General features: G+C 40.2%; 1 protein-coding gene across 2 annotated transcripts in view; it reads right to left on the reverse strand.

Moving 5' to 3' along the window:
• The window catches only part of NSMCE2 (NSE2 SUMO ligase component of SMC5/6 complex), a 134,384-nt gene that overhangs the window by 70,645 nt on the left and 42,863 nt on the right, over positions 1-20,876 (reverse strand). For both annotated transcript variants that reach the window (XM_075415572.1, XM_075415573.1), the window contains exon 5: positions 996-1,149. In XM_075415572.1, the coding sequence (XP_075271687.1) occupies positions 996-1,149 (154 nt within the window). The remainder of the gene's footprint in view (positions 1-995; positions 1,150-20,876) is intronic.

Consider the following 20,876-nt stretch of genomic DNA (forward strand, 5'->3'; position numbering starts at 1 on the left):
TCCAGTGAAGTCAGCGGGAAAATTCTTTCTGCTAGTTTCAGCGAGTTTTGGACAGGGCTCCAAAAAAACAAAACTCAAGGAGAGCTACAGGAAAGCATCCAGACTATCATTTTCCAATGGTATAAATCATTAATCTATGACTCCTGAAGCTCCTGACACACCAGTTCATGTTGAAATCAAAATGTAGGGTGGGAGGGGACAGGTACAGCGGTCAAGGGACAGCAAGCAGAATAATATGATTTCAAAACATAATCATGATTGGGGAAGAACCGCACAAATAGTGTTAGAGCCCATGAACTTTCCCAGCAACAGTAATCAGACTGATATTTTAACGGCTGATATTTTAGTGCAGGGCAATAAAAGCATACAATTTTGTTGTGCTGCATAAAAACTAAACCGTTCACTTTCCCACTTTTCTGGTAATTGAAGCACAAATAACCTAAAATTTTAACACTTGATAAATCACATGAATTAAGAAAAACACATTTTAATAAGTTGCAGCATTACACAGTGCGTGCATAGAAGCCGTAAACCTGAGAACACACACAGTAAGCATTTTCCAACAATATAGTTCTACGATTAAAGCAAAGGTCTTCTTAGAGTTGCAACACATCCTAAGTTGTGAAACAGGAGCAATTTGTTTAAGTGACAAATGAAAACAGCTTACCTAATCCTTTCACAAGATCCCATCAATTAAGAAAAAAAAATGGAAAAGTCTTCAAATGAAAAAGCCCACCTTACAAAAAACAGCTGTGAAACAAGATTTTCATTATATTTATATTAAAACATGGAAGGAACTGTGTGAGTCTAAATAAAACTACCAAGGTAATTACACTGGCTTTTTTCCTACACAGATATCAATTTAAGTAAGTTTTTAAACAAGAACAGTCACCTCGGTTTGAGCCATTACTGGCAGTTCTATATTTTAGGGCAGTTAGTCACATGTTAACATTTAGCATTCATATACTCTGTTTTTTTTTTTAAATAAGACTTACATTGTTTTCTCATCTCTTTAAGTTGACCCTTAAAATACATATATTTTTCATTCTTCTCCAAATCTGAGTCACTGTTCTTGCTCTCCAGTGCAGTAAATTTTTCATTTACTAAATCTTTTAGATCTGGTATATTTTCTGGTTTTTCTCGCTTTATCTGTAAGGAATAAGAAATAGAACATTATTTATTACATGTGTTTTAATACAAAGCAAAAGACGTCAGGCAAAAATTCATAAGCATAATCTCAGTTTCTTTTGGCTCCAGCTGGGTTTCCAGTTCTGAAATTTTAACTTCAGGTTATTATTTATTTCAGCAAAAGTAAATATAAAATGTAGTGTTTCGGTGTCACTTAATTCATTTGCTGTATACAGGGTGTTTTTCACACTAACAATAGGGAAAATTGAACCTCTGCAGTCAAATTTACTGCCATAAGGGGTAAACATGTTAACAATAACCAGCATAACACTGAACATGAATGAAACCAAAGACTATGACTCTAACAAGTGAGCAGATGACTGAAAAACAGAAATCACTTTTTTAAGAGTTTTCTGAAAACCTCTACTCTCTCATCATTTTTGAATCAGCTTTACAGAAGCTTATAACCTACATGCAAGATTAGTGATTAGCAAAAGCAACACAGATAGCTGACATAAAAGGAAACCACCTCAATTTATTTGTGCTGTGTGAACAAGAAGCATTATGCGGTACAGGCAGGCAAAAACACAGTTTCTTGAAAAGCACTTGCTTGCAGTAATTGCATCTGTAATGATCTGAAGAATGAACAACTAGAAATAAAAGGGAAGTCATCACATAGGCAATATTAAGATATTCCAAGAATGCAAAAAGCACTTTGGGAACCCCAAAAAAACAATAATCAGAGTTTTCCCTTCTGTTTCTCGAGCCAACACTAAATTCCAGGGACCTGTACCTTTGACAGGTCTTCATAAGAACTAGCTTACAGGTGGTGGGGACTGGGCTATGCAAAGACGATCAGCAACAGTATTAACTCTGAAAGAAGGTGGACATCTGTCAAATCCATAATGCTAAGCATTTTCTGAACCAGACAAAGGCTATTTCTATCACAAATATATGGCAAAACACACCAATGTGAAAAAAAGAAGGTAAGCACCATTTCTGCTGAGCCACTCTTCCCCTACCGCACACATTAAATTCTGCCCCTCAACAGACCACGGTACTATTCACTGTGAAAGACAGGAAAAGAGCCCACTGAGAAAAAAAATGGTCCACAGTAAACTCTTTACAGGTTCCAGAGTTTACAGAGACCTTGGAAATCCTACAGAATATATTTTCTTTCAGGAGCCAAAGAAATAATAAATGTTCATGTAAAAATGAACTTTGCAGATATAAAAAACACTACATAGCCAAGAAAACTTTACTTTCCTTTTAAACAAAGCAAAGGAGTCCATAGAACTATTATTTCTTCCTGCAGTAAGGCCAGTTTGGCACTTTTACTTCAGGCAGATGCCAGTTGTGGCAAGAAGAAAAGTAAGAAAAAAACATGCACTGCCAGGTGAACCTGCAGTTTTCAAAGGCAGCTGGAGATGAAAGATCACCTACTACAACATCCAGCTGTGAATGGTAAAGACTCAGGAACCCCTTGGTACCAAAGAAGCACAGTGACTGTGACAGACCAACAGCATGGCGTCCCAGATGCGCAGGCTGCTGCACAAAGCCAAGCAGTAGCGTAGTGTCCTCGTCCTACGAAACTTCACAAAAGAAGCAAAGGAAAACAGAACATCCTGGGCCCCGGGCAACGGGCAATCATATGCACTCCAGTGATTTGCCTGTGTTGCCCTCATAGCAAACCGCTACAAAAGAAGGCCTATCACAACCCAAAACCAACACTGTTCAGTACTCAGCTGGACAAGAAACTTGGCTATCAGGTGTACACAAGCACAAGAAAGCAGTTACTAAATCAAAATACATTTGAAATCCAACACAGTACAAAAGCACGATTTGATCTAGACAACACATAGCGCAAACATACTCCTTTCTGCAACAACTCCATCAGGCTGCTTTTACAGACATTCTCTCTTTAACATAAAAATAATGTATAAACACAGGACCACACTCACCAGCATAGCCCAAATAACAACCTGTCGCGAAGACCTGCCCTCACCACGAATGAGAGCACTACAGCCAGATACCATACAGAGGATCCAGCTGTGGAAACACAAAAAAATAACGAAGTGCTTCTAAGTTGCTGATACTCGCACAAAGTGTAAAAGAAACGATGTGGACATTCATTACAGACATCCATCTGTAGGAAAGACAACGTCAATAACCTTTTCCTCTCCACAGGGACTATGTTACACATTGATACATTTACATCAGGCTCTTTTTAACTTTTTCTTGACTCATGGAAGATTTGAGTATGGAAATTCACCAACATAGCATCTTCTATCGTACTCTCAGAGGGAGAGATGAAGAGAAGGGCACAGCCAATGTTAGTTCAAACAGTGGTTCTCTCAGCTCCAACTTCCACAATTAAAGGACTTTACACATATCAGCAGAAAAAGAGCACCAACTGTAACTTATACTGTTGTGTTAGCAAAAAGGATAGATGTCTGAGAAGCTGCGTTATGTGCCCCTGCCACTGTGGAGCTACAAAAATTTGTTATGTAGACATCGGTACTAACCTCAAGAGAACAATTAGCCAAAACCCTTCCTTGGCTATGTAACTATAATCACACAGCTTGCTGCCGTATATCTAACAAAGTAAGAGCTGGCATGCTATTTGCCCAAGGCAACATGAACAATTCCACCAGTTATCAAGGAGAAAAAAAAAAAAAAAAAAAAAAAAAAGTCTTTCACACCAGCTATATTCCCAATAGCAATACATTACGTTGCAAGGATAGTCCAGCAATGCAGCACATACGACATAGCCTCAGACAACCATCTAATACAGAAACCTAAAGAGTCAGGTGAGAGATGCTCAAAGAATGCTCTTTCCTGCAGTTTAACTTCTTTCATGTCTACAATTTAAATTCAGTTTCTGTTCACCTCCAGACGATTGCTTTCATTAAAACGATTAGTAGAGACACCATTCCTGACCACACTCAATACCGTACCATCACATATGCCATTACTGAAATGCCAGACAGACCTTCTGGAAGGTCAGCATGTCACAAGTGAATAATGAGGAATGTCCACCCACTATAATATAACAAGTAAGTATGTCGCTGTGCACAAGTAACTTCTCTTTGGTGCTGCATATCCTATTCCATGAAGAGGGTTGAGAATGGTCTAAACCAACAACATAAACAAAAACAAATAAAATGTGACATCAGTCCTGGTTCCTCATAGTGGGACAGAATTGCAGCATATTATACACTGCATCAGCACAACAACCTTACAGGTACATTACAGTTTTCTCTAGTTCTCACCACCCACTCCTACTCTACAGATTCACGATGGATGTAGTGATGATGGGATCAGCATAACAAAATGTATGAGGACAACACAAACATAGGATGTGGCTAAGGGACAGGGCAAAATTATCAATATTCAGGGCAACAAGTTGGGGTCATACTTCTTTTTGGTCTCAGCAGCATGTCAGATAAATGCTTACTAGCAAACCTGAAGCCATTGGCATGTGCAATTTGTCAGTAAAAGTTACTTCACACGGGAACCATGAAAGACATGTTAAGCAAACAACTGTTTGTTTAGTAGCACTGCCAGCCAAAACCAGCATGCTAAGTAACACCTTGCAGTCATTAGTCAATGCATTGAGAGTTACATTGATTTTGAAATGGGGTGGAGGCACACACACCCTACAAAGCATCCTGGAAATGACATGTAACTATGAACTGGGAGTGTTCAGGACATATGGTAAAAAGAAGCATCAGTCACAACAGCTTGTTTACAGCAATAGAAAAAGCTAAAGCATCTGCTGTGACAGTCCCATAGCAGCAAAGAACCACAAGGGTATTTACACGGGAGCTCAGCAGTAAGAGGGAGAACAGACATGTTACACACGATAATTAACGATATTCCATATATGATCTACCAGCTGCACTGATAGCAAAACACATTTAGAAACATTAAAAAAATAATTGTTTAGAAAACCATAGCTATGGTTCACCTATCAAAAGATCCATTTGCTCACGGCAACACACCACACCACCCAGTCACAGCTGATACGTGCAAAGAGGTTACTGCATTTGATGGGCAATACTTATGAGATGAGCCAGTTCATGGCAGCCTGTATCTATCTGTAAGGGTGAGCCTTCCTTTTGTAGATTCTTTCACTGTTAGTGTGTCTATTCCATGCATAACCTGTTAGACTATGCCTCCAAAAACCAGGCTTTTTGAAGGGCCAGCTTGTACAGCATAAGATAACGGTAAACTCCGGGTATTCTAAGGGCAGTCTGGGGAATTTTTATTTGGTCAATTACCATAGCCACCAAATGGAAAATAAATTATTCTGTTCTAGATCAATCTCAGAACCAGTGAGGTCAAGGGTACCATAGACTAAAATTGGACCAGTATGTGGTGTCAGTCTACTTACAGTAAGGGATCCATGTCTAAAAAAGGCACTAATTGGCATAACTCTGCATGCAGCACTGCAGCATTTAGTAATTTGTCCTTCCCTGCATCATGTTGCAAAACACTTTACATACATTAAAGAATTTAGCCTGAAATGCACATTGTGACCTATGTACCGTCAACTGTATTTTACAAATGGGGAGACCGTGGCATGAAGAGATTAATAACTTGGCCTAAGGTTGCACAAGGAGACTGTGGAAGAACCAAGAATAAATAAATCCCATTACTGTGCTATGAGCACAAAGCCACCCTTTTACCTTCTCCTTTAGCTGGGGGAAAATTCAAATCAACATGTCCGTTAGGTTCACTCTCTACAAAGAGGCCTGAAACAGCTTGCGGCTGCTTCGCAAACTTTGTGATAAAAGAGCAGCATTCTGCGTACCACAAAAATGCTCCACTGGACTTTTTCAGCATGTGACACTCAACGGTTATTTTTTAGCCTTTATCTTTCTTCTCTGTCTAGCACAGAAGTCCTTTAGCTGCATATTTTTAATCCTGTCACTGTTCCTAGGTACCCTTTCTCAGGGCTATCATTTATGTCCCTTGGTTTTGGGGAGTTTGCCAGTGCCATCCACTTTATTTCTCAGAAATTTCTTGATGTACCTGAGCCATGTTGAGGTTTCCTCAAACCATTGAGGCCACCTGCAAAAGAACTCTCCTTCCAGAGAATTCAGAATTCTCATCCTAATCTTTCAAACCACACATTATTTGTTCCCTGTAATTTAATCCCTACAAAATACGGACTTTTAAAGTTTAATTTATGGATATTATTGCCATTTGGTATTTCTGAGGTAAATAAACATTCCTGCTTGCTAATGACCTTTTTAATGACTGAGTCAGCTGACACGGCAGAATTTCTTCATTTTCCAGATTCTTTGTTGTTTCATTTATGAAAGGGAGGGTGATTAGTCACTCAGTGCGAATAAGCTCAGAGGTATGTAGCTACCTGAATATTTATATTCTTTTGGGACAACCCAATGTCTCCAGCTAACTCTAAACTCATAGTAATGGAACACTGGTAGCAGCTGCATCTTCTGAAGAAAAACTTTGTATCTCATAGCTCCTGTTGGGACAGAATTTCTTGTGAATTTGATATTGTAAAGGAACTCAGTCAAGATTTTTCAGAGACAACTTCAGGTACTTCAGGACTTGGGGTGATTAGCCTAAGACATCCTACAAAGACCCAGTTTTCAGAACATAGGTATCTCATACCTTCTGAATTGACATCACTTTAAAATGCCTGCCCCAGACATGGACATATCTAAAACTACTTATTTCAGAGAACAAATGCCAGGAATTGGCTGGCTATAGCAGTAAGTACGAACACTGTCAAAACAGCCTCTCTGAGCATCTCCATCAGACAAAAATAACTATTCTTCCTTTATTTACATCTGCTATGCAACAAAATCAACTAAAAATGCATGTCACATTTCTTTCTTATTTAACGATTCTTATGTCCTATTATTTCATCCTTACTTCACTAAATAATTTATTATTACAAATATGCAGCCTTTCAACATGCACATTTATTTTACCTCAGGGTAAGTCAAAGTTTGCTGTGATTATTTATTATAACCAACTTTTTTCCCTGAGAAGGAAAATAACATGGGAGCTAAGTAAATTTGTGGGTTGAGTCACCAATATACTTTGTGAATCATGTGAGAACCAACTCTAAAAGTGAGTCACCACTGTAACTGAATCAGCCTGAAAAATTTCAGCTCAATCTAAACAGTCATTTATTATTCTTCAATGGCTGGATTCAAACCCTTAGTGAATATCAGATCATTTGTTGGTGCACAAATAAAACACAGCTCTTGGAAACATCTGCAAAGGCAGTCAAAAAGGATATCATCATTCAGCAGCAGGAGCTGCACTAGTTCGAACACAGCTATGCCGCAGTCAGAATTGCCTAAGGGCCCACATCTGATTCAGGAGATTCAACACCTCTCTACATCATGGCTGCAGGCCTGGGACTCAGGTTGAGCAACACCTTCACAGACAATTGTGAAATGCCAAGAGAGGCATATTTCTGAGGGCTGACCCATACTTATGACACATATTGCCTATTAAACCGGGCCAGCACAACAGAAAATGACTGTCAGCACGTTTCAAATATCCCAAAACTCAGCCAGAGTAACAGTCTGAAGGTGAGGCAGGGTTGCCATGGTTCAAAAGCAGCATGTCAACACAGGGGTTGTAGCTAAGGTATCCCCCACAATGAAATTGCTAGTATCTTCCACAGTTTCTTTGACCTACTTTGAACGCAGCTGGAGATGTTTAACCTTTATAAAGAAAGTGAGCACAGAGGGGCACATGCTGCTCTCATGCATGTGTGCTGGGGTATATCCAAACAAACTCCTCACAAGTCATGGCACATTAAAGTCATTTTGGGAAGGCTAGAAACGGACTTTGGCCCACCCTATTTTGCTTGCTTTCTTCTGTTTAGAAAGGAACCATATATACAGAGTGTGATTAAAGTAAATGTACACCAGGTGAAGAAACAAAATTGCCTGGGTGCAAATGAAAAGTTTACAGCCTAAACAGCGTTTCCTGGGGTTCCCATCTGTTAGAAGCTTCACCTGAAGCAAAATGCTTTACTCTGCACGTGTTCTGACAGAAAAAAGCCACGCTCTGTGTTTTCCCCAGTTACCCACTATGGAAGAGAAAAGAATGTGAACATCTTTTTCCTTCTCTCCAAGACTCCTTGTGCACTGCTTTGCAAAGTGCAAAGGGGTAAAATAAGCAATGAAAGGGGATCTTATTGAAATACCAGTACTGAAACTACTTGCCACCAAGTGTAAAACTGGCTCATGAAGACAGCAACAAATGTGAGCATTAAGACGTGAGGTTTTCCCAAGGTACCAAAGTGAAGAAAGTTAATGGATATTTAGCACCTCAATCCCTTCAGCATTTCTGAAAGCCCAGCTTGCCTGTGGTTCGTCACGAGGGTTGAACTGAATTTTCTTAATGATTTCAACCAAACAGAAGTCTGTCTTCATCTTGTTTCTGTGTAGTTTTTCAACAAATGAAGTATGAATACAACAAAGCAAAAAATTTTACAGTATTTGAGAGACATTTATGAAAACACCTAAACAAAATGGTTCAAGACACAGTGGAGGAGCAAGTAGGTAAATTTAGTAATCCCTTCTTCTCTATGTACTTCACTTAAAGTTCTGCCACGTAGTTTATATGCAAGATAATTTTGGTGCACTAGAGACACACAACATCTTATTCTAAGTAGTTTTGCCTGAGCACAGATTAAGGCCTATAACAGCAAAAATAACTATTCCTACAAAAATGTTGCTTTGTTTTAACAGCATGTTAGAAACTGCGAGGCAGATGGTGCATCTGTTTTAGCAAGGTTGATTCAGCAAACTCATCAGGCTGTTGAACCAGTTTACCAAGCTGCTGATTAATTCACATATTTAGAAAATACATTAACATGGATATTAGAGCCTTTTTTTTTTTCTTTAATACCCCACTCAAACTGATGGGAATTTATACATTGATTTCAGTGGGAGCAGAAAAAGGCCCTAAGGTGATTTCAGATTAACAGCTTGTTTACTCTTGTATGCCTCTGCTTGGTTGACTGCGATCACTAAAACCTGTATTTTCCATAGTGTGGAAATAAAGGGCTAAAGCCTAAACCAAATACAATTCAGTGTTATCTTCACCAGCTCCTACAAAACATTGCTGATTTCTGCCAGCTGTGAAGCTGATCCCTGTTTAAATACAAAGTGTGACTTGTCCTTTGGAGACCTACATACAGCATGTACTGTTAAAATCAGCTGATTTTCCCGAGGGATGTTTTCCATATTCCTTGAGTATACCTCCAGAGCAAGTCAAGCAGACTTTTTCAATTTTTACTCCTCTCATTTTTCTTTCATTCATCTGATGAAATTCTTGTCCTCAAAAATTTCTTCAGCACTGACAGCATTTCTTCTTCACACTCTCCAAAACAGCAATGATGTGAGTCATATTGTCATTTTTCATTAAAACTAAATGTAACCTTTACACTTTTGGGGAACAGCAATAAGATTTCTTAAGTACAGACTCATGCTTTATTTGAATTGACAGTAGCTGAAAAACACATATCCTGGGCGACACTTCATAGCCTAGACTCACCAAATTAATATATCTCTACTAATACATGCATCAAGATGGCAGTATTTCCATCAGGGTCAGCTCCACCTTTAACACAGAACAGTGAATTCAATGATGGTGCAGACCTGCACTAAGTAGAAACTGCACCTGCAGTATGCCTCCGCAATTTCCTTGTAAATTGGAAGTACCTACCCTACTTGCACCGCAGTGGGTACAAAACACCTCATCTGTATGACGGTCCCAGTCTGTGCCCCATGGCAGAACTGCCTTTTATTTTGCACTTTACCACGAACGCCTCAGAGACAAGTCTCTCCCTCGAGCCTTTCCACATAACACATTCTTCAATCATATTAGTGATGTTTTCTTATCCAGCTTCCTGTTGGGAAAGCCCTCAATAGAGTCATTAGCCACTAAATCCCAGGTCTTACTTCCATTCTTATCCTTCCTGATTTACCAGTTCTGGATGACAGCTTGCACCTCTTCCCTTGTCTTGGCAAACACTCTGTGCTTTCCTAATACACGCACAAGTGATTCTCCTCTGTTGCACAGGACACTCTGGAATGCTAACAGACCTGTTCTGCTATATAGATGTCCCAGTATATCTAAGTTCCTAGTTTTTATAGGGTCCCTGCAGGCAGTATATCATCTGACAGAGAAGGATATTTTCAACTGCCCTTCTTTTCCTCCTCTTTGCTTACAGGTCTCATCTTCGTTATTAATGCAGTTTCAGCAAAGCCTCAGAAACAGAACTGTATCAGAAAACTAGTATTCGAGGGGCCTTCGCTCCTAGTATGCTAGATCATGCTTCTTATATGCTCCTCTATAGTCAGCAATGTTTGCAAAGACAACATGTGCTGTGTAACAGCCTGGATTGATCTTGTCTACATTACCACTGTACACATCCTTCTCACCGACTTTCCAAAGTCCTTGGAGTCTATCCACACCTTTCTCATCACCCGTCAGAGCATCAAGAGGCTGGTTCTTGCAAGAGCTGATGATGCCAGTCCCTGTCACTCTACCTGTTTGATTTTCGAAACCAGTGCATTCACACTTTCTCTCTCCTGGTCCTCCTGCTGTGGGAAAGCTCCTCATAAACATTTCGGAATATAATTTTAAATCCTTCTTCAAAATCCTTGTTTAAAAACACCTTCCTCTATTATGACGCCCACAAACCCCTCCACAACTGACTATTTCTGTGCTATGTCAGCTGTGTGTCCTGCACAACTGAGCCCACCTTCCCGATTCCAGAGCATCCCTTTTTACACAGAGCCTCGCAAAACTGGGTCCTGAGAAACCTGAACAACTTTTTTATTATAGGTCATTACATTAACTTCCACATCTTCGCTCAAAACCAGCTTGCTTCATACTCCTCCACACTAAAGGAAACCTGAAAATCTAAGAACAGTACAATAAGCTGTAATTAAACACAATACTAGCAATAGTAATACCTAACTGTAAGGTGGATACCGGATGCAATGTGATAGCTGGCTGTAGAATAGAAAGCACACAAAGAGAGTTTTTAAAAATTTAGAGAGACTTGTTTTGCAACCCTCTTGCAATTTATATGCAATGCCTTTTTAAAAATCTAAACGTAAATTATCAATTCAAGTTTAAAATTATTACTAAAAATTAAATCATATTCCAACTCTCCAGCCTGTATAGACTTCCCCAATACACATAAGCTCTTGATTTTTACATGTTTTTTGGAAGTAATTAAAATCCAACTTTAATTTAAAACAGTTTTTACATGGTTTGTAGTTAAAATTACAATTTCTGGAAATAGACTGGTGTGTGAGAGCAGTATTAGTTTACTCATGTCTGCAAAATGTGACAGCAGGGTGAGAAGAAACAGGAAAAAAATGAGTCCTCAACTGCAGTTATAAGGCTGAAGGTCTACCCGAGAGTCTGTCTACATGGCAATAGGAAAAAACAGAGCATGAAACAGAAGAATTCCTAAATGGAGTACTCCTCACATATGCTGTTAAAATACTGTCTGTAAAAACAAAATAAATTAAAAAGCTTAGCCTCAAATTTAAATACACTTTTCTTAATATTGCCTCGGCTGACAAGAAAAAGTTATCGAGTAGAAATCTTGTTTGTCTCCATAAAACTTACTTACACAGGAAGTCAAACCAGTATGAGTTTGGCCATAATACTGGAAAAACTCAGTACTTTTTTGACTATCAAAAACATTCTGACTGGCTGACAATCCCAGAAATTTGATGTTGTCCATGACTAGAAACTGTCACTTGCTGTAAGATTGAAAAGCATAAAAAAGAAGTAATTTTCTTCTAAACTTATCACTCTATTCATGCAAGTATTTCCTTTCTGTTATTTTCAAACTCAACAGATACATTATTTTCTTGTTCCTCAGTTTCTGTGACGCTATCAAATTTGTCTCCCCAAATCCTTTCAGGCTGCTAGCATAAACCCTGTGCCAGCCAACTCTCTTGATCACACCTCCCCTGCCATTCGAACTTCTCCCTACATCTTCCTGAACTCACAGTCCTAGCTCTTGTACTTAGTACTGGTTTTGAACTCGCCCTTCCTCTTTCTCGTATAAGTTTGCTTTCCCTTTTTTAGCTTGTTTTGAAGCTCATCTCATCACCATTCATCACAATTTTTCAGTACCGCACTTTCCTTCCTATAACTCTATCAAACTCGCTTTTCCTTCATTTCTCTGACTCATTCACTGTATATCACATGCTAAACTGATTCCTCTCTTATTACTAGCCCTAATTATGGGATGCCTCCATTCTTCTTTTTGTATATTACATTCTCACCAAACACCAGCTCCTGAGTCACTGGCAGAGGATTTAGGGAGCAGACGGAGTGAGTGGCTGCCTCATCTCCACACACGGGTCGGCAGTCTCGCAGGGACGGTAGGTCACGCTGGCCTCTTCACGGGGTGTTGTAGTCCATGCTCTCCCAAGCGCACCCACTGGTATCTGGGAATTTTTTGTCCTCAGCGTGCCATTGCTGCGCACTTTCCTCAACTGTCAGTGACCTCCTGAAGTCACCCACTACAAAGTGAAAATACACCTTCCAAAATGGAACAGTGTAACTCACCATAAGTAACCAAACCTTGTAATTGCATCTCATACTTCAAAAGGGATCTTCTCCTTGAGTACATCTCACAGCAATATATTTAAATTTGACTTGACACTACTCTGTAGTTATTCAGAATCAGATGAAATTTCAGCTACTTCTAAGCTGATCACTTGCTATTTTGGTCACTTCCTGTAGATTATCAATCCCCATCATGATTGCTCCTCTTTGTTTTTGTCTTCTGCCACGCAATATACAGTCACATAATAATATTTCTTGCTTCATAAGTTTCTCATCTCCACCAAACTCACCAGCACATTCTCTTGTCCAAGGAACTTAAGTTTTCACAGCAGACAAAGCTCATCTCTACAAAATATAGGGCAGTTGATACCTGCCCTGGTTTCTCAAGTTCATGACAGACTCCTGTGACAAGCAATGAGGAATCTCATCTTGTTATATCAAACACTAGAGGCGAAAGAACCCAAGAACAGGACAAACAACTCCCTGAGGAAGTTATGGATTACAGTCAGTAAACAGATGGATCATTAACTGGTCAACCATTTCATTGTTTGCATGACAGAGAGAATGAGACATGCCTACTGCAAAGTTGGGTAACAAAACTGAAAAAAAAGAACACCCAACTCACCGGCAGAAGAAAAAAAACTCTTTCTGCAGAGTCACTAACTCAAAACGGAATAATTAAAATTCACACTTCAGAAGCTGCCGCTTTGAAGTGGAACTGCAGATCTCTATTTGCATATTAGGAACGCTTGTGTCGATTTCCATGCTCCATCTGGGCAAGAGATTGCAGACGAGGATGACAAGGCTCTGAATTAGGACAAATCAAATGGATGCGGATTCTTGAAATCCTGTAGAGATAATTATGAGTCTCTCCAGATGATGTAATTAGTATATTAGCATGGTTTCTTCCTTTAGCAGTAAATATATTTTAACAGTATGTAGTATCTTTATGTCAGCTATTTAATGCCAGCCCTGCTAAAAGTCCTTTGTAACCTTCTGTTTGGTCTGTTGGCACCATTGTAAGTCCCTACTTTGTGGCAGACAATCAGATGCACAAAAAGACTAAGCTGTAGCAAAGATGCAAATTGTAGCACTTAAGCTTTAGACATTCTGCTACCTAACACAAGCCCCTCCCTAAATTAGACAGTCAGACTTTTTATAAGGTAGATGGAGAAAGCCAGTGTCAAAAAACAGGAATGACAAAAGCCAGCTATCTAAGCAAAGATTGTCTAAGGGACAGGGAGTCCTAGTCCTGTAATGGCAATGGGTGCCTCCACCACAAACCCTTTCCTTGAGTCAGTTGCTTAAGCCAGACAAATCCTTCCTCATAAACAATGAGGAGAGAAATCCACATACTATCAGATTTAATATCTCAGTGGTTAAAACAGTCATCAGTGAGTGACCCGTTTTCAAATCTCTGCTCATCCCATATTAGTTGTCCTAGCCCATAGGCTATTGGGTATTCAGGGGTAAGACATCTCGACCTCTCCTGTTTGAAGTTGTTCCACTTTGTATAACTAATTAAAAGATAATTGGAGCAAGTACTTGAACCTGACTCTCCCACATCCCAGGCTGTTGCCTAACCATTCAGCTGTGGATTCAGTCTCTCATTTTGTTTCTGCAATGTTCTTAAATCATGTAGGCACTTCTGAAAATCCTATTCTCTGTATTTTACATACAAATATTCACAGAGCAGAAAGTCACACTCATTTCAGAATTACCACTACAAGTATCTCCCATTCTTCTCATATACAGTACCAGCTCTCTTGCCCAAAGGTGAAAGCTAGATGGTTCGTTTATTTGTGTGTTGGGGGTGGGGGTTCTTTTCCAAACCCTTTGTCCCAATAAAACTCATTTGTGCAAGTACAAAACCAACTTTTTCTGTGGTTCTTAGTTTTGATTCCTTGCTTGGAGAAGGCAACGAGAAGCCTCAAAGAGTCTTCACAGATAGCTGAATAAAGGGATATTGGTCTTTCACAATCGATGATCATTCTTTGGATTCTAAAAATATGGTATGGGCTTCAGAAAGCACATGATGTGATGAACAGGTCTCTGCCCTAAAGAGCTCACAAAGTAAATGATAGACCTGGCACACGAGCAAAGACGCAATATAAACCACACATCAGGAGAAGCATAGATTACAAATCCAGGATAATGAAGCACAAGTGAAAGCTTGTAAGGTATTTCAAAATAAGGACAGCCTGGTATAACAGGCATTTGTTCAAGGACTATAAGGGCATCGTGAGCTGATAAGAGGAAGATAGCTGACTAGGAAAGAAGTAGTTCAAGAAGCAGTACACGTGACAAAGTAATTCAAAGAAGGCTGTTCAACTAGTCTACACAAGCAACAAATGTTTACATTTATTTTACAGCTATCCCAGTGTAAAACTTGCAGATCCTTTTATTTCATTTCAGCCTACATGTCCCATATGAGAGTTTAACAAAATAAAACAAAAGAAAACTCCACAAAAAAAAATATCACAAGAAAAGCAAACAAACAGCCACTCATCCCAGAACAAGAAGGCAGGGAACACTGATATAATTATTTTAGTTCTGTCACCTGCAAAATCTTCCCCATAAACAGAGCCTTAGTTTCAAAATGTGAAGCAACTACAGTCTGAGAAGAGATGAGGGAAAATTTTAGAAGCGTTGGGTGAACAGTGACTTCGGAAAAAATTAAGAGTCCAACAACAGTATTGTGAAATGTTAAATGCAACCACACTACACAGAAATCAGGGGAAGATCTGATTCAAAAAACAAAAATTCTGGCTGTGCAAAAACACACTGGTTCAGTTATGGTTTCCAGAAATGTTTCTGCCATATAGCATTCTGTTAGTCTTCAGTTTACAGTTGTTCCCCATAGCAGAGGCCTGTGGTGATATAATACAGGCACAAACCAACCCCTAGAACAAAAGGTTAAAGTCTTTTACAATATTTAATTTCTGTAGAGATTTAAACATTTAAATATGTCATTACAAAACAAAATGACTCAGTATAGATGTAATTCAGATGTACCAAAATGCATTAGTCATTCAATAAAACAGGCACTGAGGATTTACTAAAAATACTTCACAGAAAAAAATAACAATATGTATTTACTTTACTCAATGGTTGTTGTGGAAAGCACATAAAACCAAACCCTGTATAGATCACCCTAATTTGCCTACTCCGAAACTAGGACTGCTAGTTCTAGTCCTAAAGCAGCGTGGCTAACTCACGGCCAGTTTCCAGCCCTTGTTTTGAACAGCAGTGCAAGAGGAAGCAATGTGTGATGTGATCACAAGGCAAGCAAACAGGGCAGGGAACTAACTAACTAACTAACGAATCGGCCGCATGAGGAGCTCCCTGCCAGGGGGGAGTCTCACTAGGGGCAGAATTAACTTGCATCATCTAGAAACGAGACAGTGTTCCTTAGGGAACACCAGCAACAAGGAGCCCTGCCATCAGGACACAAAACCAGAAACAAAGCAGTTAATATGGCAGTAGGACTGCAGGCAGCATAAAGAAATCCCAGAGATGCCACCGACAGAAGCTGCTCCCAAATGGTGATAACACAGCACAGGTCACCAGTGAGCTGCTGGTCCTTTGACAATCTCAGGCTCCATGAAAGCGCTGAGGGCATCCTACCACCCCGGGCTTGGACTGCTCAGATGCCCAGTGCTCCTCCCTGGGGCAGGGAGCCAGGGAGGTGCGTTCTCATCAAGTCACTGCTGCGCTCAGTGAGGAGCTGCCAAGAGAGGTCAGCGGGCTTCACTGCATCAGGGACGCTGCACAGAAGATCAGCAGGATCTTCAAAGAAACTTCTCCAAGACACAAGATGAAGCCCCGCTGGGGTATGAAGAAAGGTATCACTGAAGGATCAGGAAGAGGATACAAACTTGCAGAGGGTGGAAGCTGGATGCCTGTGACTTCAGGTAACCAGAATAAAGCTGTTTCCTCCTTCACCTGTGCCTAGCTAACAGTTTCAGGAACGGTAGGGGCTGCTTTGGGAGACAATTCTGAGTGGGTTATCTCAAGTCTTTGGATCGGTACCAGCACTAAAGAAAGCACCAGTGTTAGTGGCTGATGATGCTCCCCTGTGTGAAACAGTAGAATCCACCCCTATCGTCCAGGTGGGTCTGTTGCTTGCCCGCCCAGAATCTAGACACTGATTTTGCAGAGGAATTGCCAACACTCACCCAGCCTTCCAAACTCTACCTCTTGATGCTAACCACTGCGGGACATAAGTAACTCAGCCAAAGGAAACCTTGAGCAGCTCAAATGGAACAGAGCGCTCCAGAGCAAACGTGAGCAGGCAGAAACCCCAGTGGTGCTCTCTTCAGAGGCCTGGTTAGCAGATGTAACCAGCAGAGTGATGTCTGGTTGTACAGCTGCTGTCACCAGCAAGATTTTTGATTTTTTGATTACAATACCTCATTCGCTGAAGAAGGACTGCTATGAAGATACGGAAGCTACCCGACAAAGAGAAAAACATCTTTGTGGAAAGACTTACTAATCTAGTGAAGATGGCTTTAAACTAAATTCACTGAGGAATGGGTACTCAGAGGTAAGGGAAGGGAGGAGAAAGTACATGTGAGAAAAGGCCACAAGGGAAAGTTACACATCTCTACTTCGAGGAAGGACATGCAGAGGCTCCCCTCAGGTCTCTGGATACTAATGCACAGAGCTTGGCCAACAAACAAGAAGAACTGGAAGCCTATGCACAGTCAGAGAGTCTGATGTGATCAGGATCACAAAGATTAAATGGGATGGCATCCATGACTGGAATGGTGTCATGGAGGATCTTCAAGTATAACGAGCAATGAAGAAGAAGGGCAGTTGCACTTTCTTACAAAGTACCTCCTTCTCCATGCAGAGGTCCAGTGTGGAACCAAACACATATCTAACAGGAATCTTCTGGTCAAAAGCAAAGGCAAAAGCAGCATTGGGCATGCAGCAGTGGGGGCCTGTTACACACCACCTGCCCAAGGGGACAAAGTGGACAATATTGTCCACAATAAACCCCCAAAAGCAACCCAATTTCCAGCTGTGGTCCTCATCAGGGATTTCAACCATGTGGGCACCATGGCATTGCGCAAGCAGTCCAGGATATTTCTAGAGTGCACTGGTGATAACTTTTTAATGTAAATGCTAGAGACACCAAACAAAGGTAATACTCTGTGTGACCTCTGTGCACAAATAGGGAAGAACAAGTGGCAAACATGGTCACAGATAGTAGCTTGGGAAAAATGACCACAAGTTGATTGCATTCAGGATCCAGAAGACTGGAAAGGTAAGCAGAAGAATTAGGACTCAGGATTTTATGCAACTGGACTTCGGGTTATTCAGGAAGCGGCTCAGCAGAATCTCACAGGAAGTTGACGTAAAAGGTGCCTAGGATAGCTGGTAAATTTTTATAGAAAGCTTTTTGAGAGCTCAGGAACAAATAATCCTGTTGTACAAGAAGACTGGAAATACCAGTAGAAGCTCCGCTTGACTAAGCAAGGAGCTTCTTCATGAACTGTAATGCAAAAAGACAGCATACAGGAAACAAGCAACAAAAAAGGAGTACAAATGCACTGCTTTGGCACTCTGGAACAAACCTGGGAAAACCAAAGTGCATTTAGAATTAAAACAAGTGAGGGATACAAAGAGCAGCAAGAGGGAACTGTGTAAGTTAAGGGGAAATGTGATGATGTCACCGAATGGAGGCAATAACCTAGTAGTTGTTCAGATGGAAAAGGCTGACATACTCAATATGTTTTTCCCTCAGTCTTCACAGACAAAGATTACTCCTAGATTTCCAGGTGTACCAGGATGGTTCGGGAAGGAACAGGTTAGGGACAACAAGTTAGGAATGAGTTAGAGCAACTGGATGTATTCATATTTATGAGGACACTCAAGATTAATCTGAAAGTGCTGAAAGAGCTGGCTGATGTGACGCCAAGAGTCCTGCCTGTTATCTCAAAAAAAAACATGATCATTAGGGTAGGCCCCTGAAAACTAGAAAAAGGCTAGCACTTATGCTTGTCTTTAAAAAAGGCATAAGAAAAAGAACTCAGGCAACTACAGTCCAGTTAGCCTCACCTCAGCCCCTGGACAGATTATATACCACATCCTTTTGGAATCCACCTCCAAACATGCAGAGAACAAAAAGGTAATCAGCAACAATCAACATGGACTTACAAAGGGCAGTTCATGCTTGATCACACTGATTGTCTTATGTGACGAACTGACCTGAAATGCAGATGTGGGGAGAGTGGTGGATGTAATCAAACGGTCTGGTAGGTAGACTGAAAATTACTGGGACAGCTGGGCTCAGAGAGTAACACTCAGAGTAAACATTACTTTGATTTCCAATTTGTAGCCAGTACCAAGTGGAGTATTATAGTGGTGAACTGTAGGGCTGAAGATGTTCAATATCCTCACCAGTGACTGGGATGATGAAACACAATGCACTCTCACCAATCATCTAGACAAAAGTAACATAGTGGCGTTTGACAGATCAAGCAGCAGAGCTTTAATCAAGAAGGACCTGGAGGAAATTCAGGACTGGAAATGTCAAGTTCAACAAGAAAAGTTCTGCGGCTTTTCCAGGGGCAGGGTAACTCCATGCATCAGTGCATGCTAGGAACTGACTGGCTTTATAGCAGCTCCACTGAAAAGGACGGGGAGGTCATGGTAAATACCAAGCGAAATGTGAAGAAACATTCTCACTGCTGATAAGGTAAATTGGATACCAGCTACACTGGGAGCAGCATGGCCAGCAAGACCAAGCAAGTTACTCTCCCCCTATATGAAGAACTGATTAGATGATAGCTGAAATACTGTTTCCAGTATCAGACTCCCCAGTTCAAGAGGTACGTGGAGAACTAGAGTCTGGAGAGGGGCCATGGGCTCATGACTGATAGAAGTTGAAGCAGCTGGGGTTTTTTAATCTGATAAACAGGAGGCTGAGAGGCAAAAACTACTTGAAGAAGAGTTGCATATATGGTGGAGCCAAGCTTTCCTCAAGTAATAAAAGCTCATGTAAAATCACATTTTTTTTTCTGACAGTGCTATCAACTTAGTGCTTTCTTTTTTTAAAAAATACAGCATGCTTTGTTGTCTTTTATTCAGTATGTGCTGCAATAAGCAGCCCATAGTCAGAACTTATTTGACCATATATACAATACCAGTTGGACCATCTTTCTAGTTTATAACACTGTTGATGGGGATATCACAGGCATTTTTATGTTCACTGATCTAGGAATCTCAAGGACTGATCTTAAAACTTATAGATCCTGACCTATTAAAATAAGTAAAGGGTATGTAACCATCCACAAAAACATTTCATCCCATTTGGTGTGGTTGAGATCAGAATAGGTACTCAAGTTGGAATTTCGTCAAATTTATAAGAAGGGGTTTCAGCAGATACTCACCCAGAGCTGTATTTCACCTCCTCCCATCACTATTACAAGCAAGATTTGTTACTTAGAACAAGTTTTTAAGTTTTTCTTGGGCATTAAGGAGAAAACTGGCTGCAAGACGAGGATCTAGCTGAAGATTCTTCCCTTCTTTGGTGCAAGTGGGTGTAGCTCTCGTAACTTCAAGCTGGATTTTTATCTGCTAGTACCTAATTATTAAATGGTTTGTGTGGTTTTATATGATACAGATTTGAAGTGAGCTTTAAGATTAAGAATTTTTCAGTTATGTAACAATGCCCAGAGCAGGAGCTGTTCATTTACTTATGTTTTAAATCATCGAATACATGAGTAAGAACACAGAGACAAATTATTAGATACCCTGAAGAGTTTCCAATGATAAAATTATGGAGGTGAAAGGCAGGTTTTAGATAGAACTATGTTCCAAAATAGGTTTCAAACTGAGTGTATATGTTATTTGTCTAAAGCTACGTAGTTAGTTAACATAAATTTCAGGATACAGTAGTGCTTGTGGACTCTGTATTTTCTTTGTATTTTGTTTTCTGCTGCTTAAAGATGCAAGTACTGCATCAGACCAAAGATCCACCCAGCGTATTCTCTTGTCTTTTGACACTGGCAGAAGCAAAAAGCTGGAGTAGGAGTATAACAAGAACATCAAACAGAAAGATCTTCCCCTGCTTCCTACCATACACTTTCCCTACTTCTATCAACTTGCAGTTTAGGGGTTTCTCAAGACAG

The sequence above is a fragment of the Opisthocomus hoazin genome, chromosome 3 (genome assembly GCF_030867145.1).
Source record: "Opisthocomus hoazin isolate bOpiHoa1 chromosome 3, bOpiHoa1.hap1, whole genome shotgun sequence".
Classification (NCBI taxonomy): Eukaryota; Metazoa; Chordata; class Aves; order Opisthocomiformes; family Opisthocomidae; genus Opisthocomus; species Opisthocomus hoazin.